Source organism: Cotesia typhae, unplaced genomic scaffold, assembly GCF_013202065.1.
Source record: "Cotesia typhae breed Kobodo isofemale line unplaced genomic scaffold, CoteBio_Ctyphae contig_22, whole genome shotgun sequence".
NCBI classification, from domain to species: Eukaryota; Metazoa; Arthropoda; class Insecta; order Hymenoptera; family Braconidae; genus Cotesia; species Cotesia typhae.
This window is the reverse complement of record NW_027423728.1, coordinates 8,204,943-8,214,350: the sequence shown is the minus strand read 5'-3', so window position 1 is coordinate 8,214,350 and position 9,408 is coordinate 8,204,943. Positions and strand designations below refer to the sequence as shown.

General features: G+C 28.8%; 1 protein-coding gene across 2 annotated transcripts; it reads right to left on the bottom strand.

Moving 5' to 3' along the window:
- Window positions 1–147: 147 nt before the first annotated feature.
- Top2 (DNA topoisomerase 2) lies at window positions 148–9,196 on the bottom strand. Of its 2 annotated transcripts, none has more exons than XM_074238197.1 (4): window positions 9,039–9,196; window positions 4,970–8,252; window positions 3,227–4,441; window positions 148–3,137 (listed from the first exon to the last, which is right to left on the bottom strand). In XM_074238197.1, exons 2-4 carry the CDS (start codon window positions 8,246–8,248, stop codon window positions 3,024–3,026), a joined length of 4,608 nt encoding a protein of 1,535 aa, XP_074094298.1. In that variant the 5' UTR covers window positions 8,249–8,252; window positions 9,039–9,196; the 3' UTR covers window positions 148–3,023. The 2 variants fall into 2 exon arrangements, with proteins under 2 accessions (XP_074094298.1, XP_074094297.1); XM_074238196.1 differs by lacking the exon at window positions 9,039–9,196 and adding an exon at window positions 8,713–8,866.
- Window positions 9,197–9,408: the final 212 nt, after the last annotated feature.

The window sequence follows — 9,408 nt, the reverse complement described above, 5'->3', positions numbered from 1 at the left end:
CATTATTATACACTCACATTATGTCATTATTTTAACATGATATGACAACAAATAAAAAGTTGTGTTCGTAAATATTTAATTGTAATATCGTTCCTTGTATCGAGAACAGTGGGTTGGCTGAGAAAAAAAAAAATGAAAAAAGTAGTGTTTAAATGAAGTATAAAAGTTAAAAAAAAAAAAAAAAAAAAAATATATATGAATGAAATAAGAAAATTTTTAAAATAACAGAATTAATTAGGATGATACAATTTGAAGAAAAGTCGAGTTAAACATGTGATAAGTCATTGTGAATTAAAATCAACAACATAATTGTACAAGTGGATTTTTTTTAATTAATTAATTTTTTCCTTTTTTGTTTTTTTACTTCGAAAAAAAAAAACAAGGATGATAAAAAATGAACTTTTAAATACGCAACGAAGGATCTGCGTGTTTAATTTAGTGATACAAAATATTATTAATTATATAAAAATTAAAAGATTATTATTATTATTTTTATTATTAATATTATTATTATTATTACTAATTAAAGACATTGTTTTAAAATGGAAATACGAAAAATAATAATGAAGCAGGTTAAAAAGTGCTCGATAAATTTCCGGGATAGAATGAAAGATTAAATCCTGAATTTTTTTTTACTTTCCTAAAAGTGTGAATGCGTATGTGTGTTATGCAGGAAAATTTTAAATATAATAAGCCGGAAAATTGTTATAACTAGCATGCGTGTACATATTTATACTAAATATACATATGTATAAATATACATATACATACACATTTACTTGAGTAAAATCTTACGTTTATATATAAATATATAAACAGAGCTTATATATTTATATATACACGCGGTGTAAAGAAAAACTACGATAACAGGCCCGACGATTTTTTTTTTGTCTTTCGTAAGGTTTAAAAAAAAAAATTATTAATTGTTAATCTTTGTTTGATAAACGAAAGAAAATTATAATTCCATGTATATATAATTATTTAGTACTTCTGTTTCATTATAAGATCATCATAATCATCGCTGAAAAATTCAAGTGTTATTTAATTATTTGGCTGCAAATTATTTTTTTCTACTTTAACGTTCTAGGATATAATTTTATGAAGATTAGGAAAAATTTTCCGATTTTTTTTTTTTGCTCAAAAAACCTGAAGAGTTTTTCACTTTATTTTTCACTTATCGGCTGCTCAATTTCAAAACACAGTCACTAATAATTTTAATTTTTCTTATTAAAAATAAATTTGCACACCAAATTCATAAAAAATTTGATTTATGAATAGAAAATAGTTGAATATAAATATTTTTAAGAAAAATTGTACTGAAAAAAAATCAGGTATAAAAATTTTGCAGTTACTGTGTTTTAAAATTGAGCAGCAATTATTTTTAAAAATTTTTTTCCACCCGCTACATTTTTATTTTTTAAATTAAAATTTTTCTCACCATTTAAAATAATTTTTTTAAGTTAAATTAAATTAATAAACACCAAAAAAAATATTTTACATGAGTGGAAAAAAATTTATTATTGATTAAAATAAAGAGAAGATTAATTGAAAGCCAACAATAATAATATAATTGATTATTAATCAGGGCCAAGATTTTTTAATTAAATATTTAATATTACAGCGAAAATATTGGTCAATATTTTCGCTGTAATATTATAAAATTTAAAAGAATTAATTATTGAAGTTATTTTAAAATTAAAGCAAAAATTCTGGCTCTATTAATAAAAAATAAGGAAAATTTTTTTTTTCTCCGCAAAATCTAAATATTGTACGGACCTGAATCATCCACTAGTTTCTTTACTCAATTTGTTTTATATATGTACGTTATATAGATATAATAATTATGAATATAGAAAACTAAGTTATTTATCAAGTGTCCTTGCTTTGTATCATAGTCGTGCCATTTTTGACATGCAGCTTTTTTTTTACAAGTAAATTTGACAATTTTTTTTTTTTTTTTTTACAACTATAAGTACTTCGTAATTGTAATTAAAAATAATCTTATTTAACGTACAAATTAAAAACATTAAATTGCTTAAATGAGATTAAAGATCTAGCTTTTTTAAGAGTATTCAAGATCGGTTAATTTAAGAAAAAAATCTAATAATTAAATATTTATTTTTAAGTAAGCTCAAAGGCCTAAACAGTGTCTGCATACAAGATCTATCGATTAAACCTCATCTTCACCACACATCATCTATCTGTTTAGGAAAAATTAAATTAAATTTTATGTTTTAATAATTTAAAAATTAATCTAATTTAATTTTTTTTATTAAGTCTAAATTTACAATCTTTCAAATATTCTTAAAACAAGTCTTAAAAAAAAATATCAATATAAATATATCACTTTTTGTTGGTGACATTTCAGTCACTCGACATACAAACTAATACATTTTTTTTTATTTATAATATTGATAATACAGATTTGAGTATGAAAAATCGTCGGATTATTAACGGTTAGTATAATTAATAAATCTTAGATATATTTATCGATGAGTATAAATATTTTTTTAAATGAAAAAAAGAAGTTATTAATATAAATTAAGTAAAATGGAATGAGTTACAAATTAAAGTAAGTATGTTAGTCATTTTTCTAATACATTAATTATTTTTTTTTTTTTTTTTTTTTTTTTTTTTAAATAATAAGGAATAAAAAGATTAATCTTAATTAAAATCTAAAACGTAAATATAGTACTAAAATTGCATGTTGAATCTTATGCTATAAATTGTTAATTGTGGAAAAAAAATTATGGAGTAATCTAAACAATTAAATGAAAAGTTTGATTATTTTCTGTACATATTGATAATGTTGTTTTTTTTTTTTTTTTTTTTTTAAGTTATTCATATGTTGAGACACTCAAGTATATATATTATATAAAAAATTTATAATTTTTTTATGTTGAACTTAACTTCGTAATTGACGATAAATTGTTAAAAAAAAAAAAAAAAAGTTAGATTTTTTAAAAAATTACCTTATAGTAGTTAATATATAGTTTAATGTAATTAGTTTTTATACTCTATGTTTAGTCAGAATCAGAGACAGCATACGAAGCTACTTTGCGAGCTCGTCCGCTGGTTTTTCTCGGGGATGGTGATTCTTCTAATGAACTGTCTATTTTTTTTGCTTTTTTCTTTGACTGGAACATAAAAAAAAAATTATTTATTATTTATTTATTAATAATTACAGAAAAAAAAAATTAATACAAAAAAAATATTAAAAACCTACCGGTGCAGCTTTTTCAGAGAATAATGCATCAGAATCAGAATCCGAAGTTTGGAATTTTTTAGGCATTCTCTTACCACCTTTTCCATTAGCATTTTCATTTTTCTTCTTAGCAGGAGCGCGAGATTTTTTAGCGACAGGCTCTGGTTTTGCCGGAGAATTATCTTCAGAAGTGCTAACATAAGGTGAACTTTTCGGGGTAGTATTCCCAATTAAAGAATCAAAAAGCTCGTCAGAATTTTTAAATGTAGGTTTAACAGATGCTTTGAAATGATCATCAGAGTCCTCATCATCACTATTTAACGCTGTATGAGAAGAAGTAGGTTTACTTAATTTTTTATCACTCTGAAATTCGTTCTCAGAATCACTGTCGACAGACATACTACTCTTAGCAAGTGGTTGCTGAGCTGGAGCGGGTTTTTTCTTCTTCATGCTGTCCTCGTCTGAAGACAAGAGCACAGCATCACTCTCAGACTCTTCGCTATCTAAATTGTATTTTTTCTGAGCTGCAGCAGCCCGCCTGGGAGTCCTGGGCTGCGCAGGCTGTGACGGTGACACAGAATCAAAATCAACGTCTGACCCATCAGCTTCGGAGTCACTGCTGCCCTTAGATTTTCTCTTCCTATCTTTTTTCACGGGTTTGAACGGCAAAGTCGTTTGTTTGCCTCCTTTCTTTCCGCCCTTTTTATCAACTTTATCCAGCGTAATTCCCGCACGTTCATGTAAAGGCTTTGCATTTTCTTCAATCATAGCGTCAATTTCATCACCTTCATCTTGAGATTTAGCTTCTTTCTTTATTCTAGGCTGCTTTTTAATCCCGTCTTTTTTGTCTTTAGAAACTGCATCGGCTTTCTCAATACGTTTCTTCAATTCATTATCCACCACTGGTTCTATTTTACGAACATTTTCAGCTTTAGGAATCTTTACAGACTTCTTGTTAAGCTTTGAAGATTTTCCTTCTTCTTTAGCCTCTTTAGCCTCGACTTTATCCATTTCAGTCAACAGCGCATCAAGATCTTCTCTCCACAGACTTATCGGCGTCTTTCCTTGAAGTCTCTGAACTTCAGCTACTTTTTCATCCCTCTGCTTCAACAATTCATCTTTCTTCTCTCTCGTCAACGACCACATGGTCATACCCAGCAAATAATCATAATTCTCCTTTTCAAGAGCCGCTGCAGATGCTAGTTCTTCATCATCTTGCTCCTCAGCTATTTCTTCCTATAAAAATATATTTTTATCAATAAAATTTTCTTAAAAAAGAATTTATATTTTTAATAACTTACTTGGGCTTCCTTTTTTTATTAATTCATTAAACATACATTAAAGCTAATTAAATAACCATTTAACCATATTTATATAAATAAATATATGAATATAAATATATATTGTATAATAATAAAGTTAGCCAACGTTTTTAATTTTTTTTTTTATTAACATTTTTAATTAATTTAAATGAGTCAACTATAGACTAAACCTAGTTAAATAATGCCTGTGTATATATATATATATATATATATTATTAACCCTGTAAATGGCTCGCTCTGGCTGTTGAGTTTGATTATCAATCAATAAATAAATAAATAAAAAAAAAAAAAGGTCTAAAAATTTTTAGATGTCGGCTAACTTAATTTATATATATATATATATATATATATATATATATATATATATATATATATATATATATATATATATATATATATATATAAAATTTATACATATAATAAATAAATAAAAAAAACTTACCAATACTTCATCACGATTTTGTTGTAATTTCCATGCCATAATAGGATCAGAATCATAATTTCTTCTTAAAAGCTCAGCAATCATATCTTTTTTCTTTTTATTTTCAACAATTAAATCCCCATCGCATTTTTCCAAAATAAATCTAGCTTGATTAGTTAATTTAGCCGCTTCAGCTTGTAACATAGCCATTAAATAATTTTTCCTCTTGTTGTAAATTTCAAGTCTTAATTTATAAAATTCTCTGAAAATTTGCATAACCGTATCATATTTTCTCAAGCATTGATTTTCATCAAATGCACACATAGAAGTAATAGGCATAGTAGTTTGAAGTTTAAAAACTTTGTGAAGTCCATCTCTCTCCAAGTCGACCAATTTATCTCTATTGATACTAATAACAAAATGAACTTCAGTATCAGTGTGATATTCTTTGTAATCAGTGATCAAAGCCGGTGATTTTTCACTTCCATTGAGCATAGGTTCCAGCACAGACTCTTTGTAAGTTTGCGTCCAAGTTCCAATTGGCAATTCAGTGATTTGAATTTTTTCCGGACCAATAACAGACACTTCTCCTGAAATGACATAACGAAACTCTCCGCAGGATTCAATAGTGCCTTTAAAATTTTTATAAAACGGCTTCATTGGCTTGGGCTCATTGCCGTCCATCATTCTGAATAAATTCTCAATAATCTCCCGAGGATTGTAATTGGGAATTTTAGTCATCCAGCCAGTGCCTATTCCATCAGCGCCGTTGACAAGTACCATCGGTATCACGGGGACATAATTAACTGGTTCTATTTTTTTGTTGTCATCATACTCGTGCTTCAGCAGCGCATCATCATGCTTGTGGAAAATAAATCTTGCTAAAGGACTGAGCATGGTAAAAATATAACGCGCGCTGGCACAATCTTTGCCTCCATTTAACCTGGTACCAAATTGACCACGTGGTTGAAGTAAATTAATATTATTAGACCCAACAAAATTCTGCGCTAAATTAACAATAGTAGTTTGAAGTGACACTTCTCCGTGATGATAAAGTGTCTTTTCAGCAACTGCTCCAGACAATTGGGCAACCTTGACTTCACTCTTGTCGTTCCTGATCAAACAAGTGTAAATAACTTTCCTCTGACCGGGCTTTAAACCGTCAACCATGCTGGGTATTGAACGAACGTTGTCGTAATTACTGAACAACACAAGCTCAGTATTGATAAAGTCCGTAAAAGAAACAGCTTTAGTGTCTTTTTGATAAAGAAATTTTTCTCCAAGGCCGATTTCATTCCGCCTTTTAGTTTCTTCCATGAAATTAGTCAGCCACTCCTTTCGCTGGTCAACGCATTTTTTACTGAACGCCATTATTATATTTTCATCATCCTGATTACCGTCGTACCGAAATTTAATTCGATGCCGAGCCATGTCGCTGAAGTATTCTTTAGCTTCAGCAGATGTTGAAGTTCCCAAACCCTTGTAGTACTTTGGCTTCCATAAGTGAGAATTGGGAGTCTCTTTCTTCCACTCTTCGTACTCTGGCAGTGAAAAAAATGAAATTTTCTGGGATCCTTTCTTGACTTTAACAATAGGCGTAATAAATTCCTCCACAAATCCCATTCTTAACAAAGAAGGCCAATTATGATGAATAAAGTTTATCAATAAACCTTTAATATGCGACCCATCATGATCCTGATCAGTCATAATCATAACTTTACCGTATCTCAGTGTCTTTAAATCATCTCTGTTCTCGTATTTTTTTTTATACTGAAGCCCCAAAATTTTAATGATATTATTAATCTCAGCATTTTCTAAAATTTGTTTGTGAGTAGCTTCACGGACATTTAATAATTTACCACGCAGTGGAAAGACTCCGTACTTGTCTCTACCAATAATAGCGAGTCCAGAGATCACCATAGTCTTAGCAGAGTCTCCTTCAGTCAAAATTAAAGTACAGTCAAGTGACTTAACTGTACCAGCATCATTAGCGTCTTCAAGCTTGGGAATTCCCTGCAGCTTTCTCTGCTTGGACTTGGGTCCAAGCTTCTGCAGCTGAGTGTCAGCCTTAAATTTAGCCCAGGACAAAACAGACTCAACAATTCCTATCTTAGTAATTGCAGTGATGAATTTTTCACCCAGGGCGCATTTAGAGCCAAAAGATTTCTGCTGCAGGGTCATGTGTTCTTTAGTTTGAGAATCAAACGTCGGATTGTTGATAAGACAATTTATAAAAACCCACATGTGATTTTTTATCTGGAAAGGTTTAATTGTAATTCCGCCTTTGTTTTTCTTCTTTAGAGTCTCGGTGAGATTTTTAACAAGCGCGTCGGTGACGTGGTCAACATGTCGTCCCCCTTTTGTTGTCGCAATACTGTTGACGAATGACATCTGCTGGAAACCTTTGTCTGAAAGAGTAACAGCGACTTCCCAACGTGGTCCACAATTTTCATAAGCAATTTTTAATGGATTGCCCGCATCGTCTTCTTTTCCTTTAATGTACAAGTCAATGTAGTCCTTGAAATTCTTAACCGGTACACGCGTGCCATTTAAATAGACTTTGACGCCTCTTGCTGATGCAGCAACATCATAAGCACGACGTGACATCAATGCTACTATGTCATTATCCAGTGTCTCCATTTTAAACTTTGTCAAGTCTGGTGAGAAAGTTACTTTTGTAAAATCTTCCCCAAAAAATTCTTTAATTCTCGGCTCACTAGCTTTGCTCATATTGTTGCCCCAAGTTTGTTTAAGAGACTTTTTGTACTCTTTAGACGCAGTCTCAACAGTGAAGCGATAACTGAATATATTACAAAGCTTAGCTCCGTATCCATTTCTTCCACCAGTCACCTTTTCTTCTGCATCGTCGTAATTTGATGAAGTCAAAAGATGCCCGAAAATCATCGTAGGTACATACATATTCTCTTCTTTGTGGATTACTACCGGGATACCCTTTCCGTTGTTCCAAACAGATATCGTGTTGTTCTCAGCGTCAATGTCTATTTTAATTGAATCCATTTTGGGGTCGCGTTGCTTATTGTCAGCAGCGTTAACAAGGATTTCATCAAATATTTTGTACAATCCTGGTACGTATTTTATCTCTTTTTGGACCATCATTTCTTTTTCTTTGTCAAAGACCCACATGAGCTCATGGACTGGCTCAACAGATCCAATATATGTGTCAGGACGCAGTAAAATATGCTCCAGCTGAGACTTCTTTTGATAAATTCCTTCGATGGTTTTCTTTTTAGCGGCATCGCCGCTACCATTTTCTTTGCTCATTGTTGATAGTTTTCTCATAAATCTGCAATTAAATTTTAATAAATTAATTGTTAAATTATTTAATTATAAATTAAAATTAGTAGACATTTGACAATTTTTGATTTTTTAAACCAATAAAAAATCATTTTTACCTGTTCAATTAATTTTAATAAATTAAAAAATTATTTTATTTGTTTCAATGAAATTAGTGAATTATTAATTAATAAATAGAGTTGTTTTTTTTTTTTTTCAATTACGTCAATCTATTGATATTACTTGAATCAAAATAAATTATTCAACAAATGTGTATATATATATATATATATATATATATATATATATATATATATCATACATTTTTATATAACAATATTTATGATCGTTAATTTATAAAATTATCTTACTTAATAAATTTTATCAAATAAATTTCACTGTAGTAATAAACTTGTCTAAACTATTTTTAAAACATCAATAATTACTTTTTTTAAATATATAATGTATACCTAAATACAATTTGAATCGCTCGGCGTGACAAAATGGTCATCAGTTTGGTTATAAGAACGCAAATTTAATTTATCACTACTTAGATATTAAATGTCATTTTTATTTTCTACTAAATAGTCAAGTTTGTAAATAATCTAAAAATAATTAATTAAAAAAAAATAATAAAATTAAACTGTTTATGGGAAACTAAAATGAATTCGTTGTAATGTTTTCGCGGCAAAACATATCGTTGGCGTCCTTAATAGAAATAAAGCTAGATAACAAATGAACTCACCAAGTTTACTTTAAAAAAAAATTAATCTGTAGGTTAGACCTAAATTATTACCTTTTTAATATTAATAGTCACGTACAAGTATTATGAGTTTGCACAATCACTTATTTTGATGTAAGCAACATCTTTGATGAGGAAAAAAATTAGTTTTTATTAAAGTACTCTACTAAGCGTTCTATGTTGAGTATACAGAGGTATAAATTTACTTTTTGTTTTTTTTTTATTTTCGCAATGAGGCTGTGTGAAGTCAGCAGGATGGCGGCAATCATCAATGTTTTGGCGCTATATATGATACTGAAGTTGGCTGACAACTGTCAATTTTTTTTATTTCATAACAAATGACTTTTATTAAAAAACAAATTATACAAATTTTCACTAATTATTTTTTTTTATTTAAATAATTTTTTATTATAATTAAATTATA

What these genes read in the sequence shown, in the direction of transcription:
- Top2 (XM_074238196.1), bottom strand. Translation starts at nt 8,753, where the DNA reads ATGACCATTTTGTCACGCCGAGCGATTCAAATTGTATTTAG. An exon ending in GCGATTCAAATTGTATTTAG is followed by an intron (nt 8,253 to 8,712) that starts GTATACATTATA and finishes ATTTAATTGCAG; the next exon opens with ATTTATGAGAAAACTATCAA. An exon ending in AAAATCGTGATGAAGTATTG is followed by an intron (nt 4,442 to 4,969) that starts GTAAGTTTTTTT and finishes ATATTTTTATAG; the next exon opens with GAAGAAATAGCTGAGGAGCA.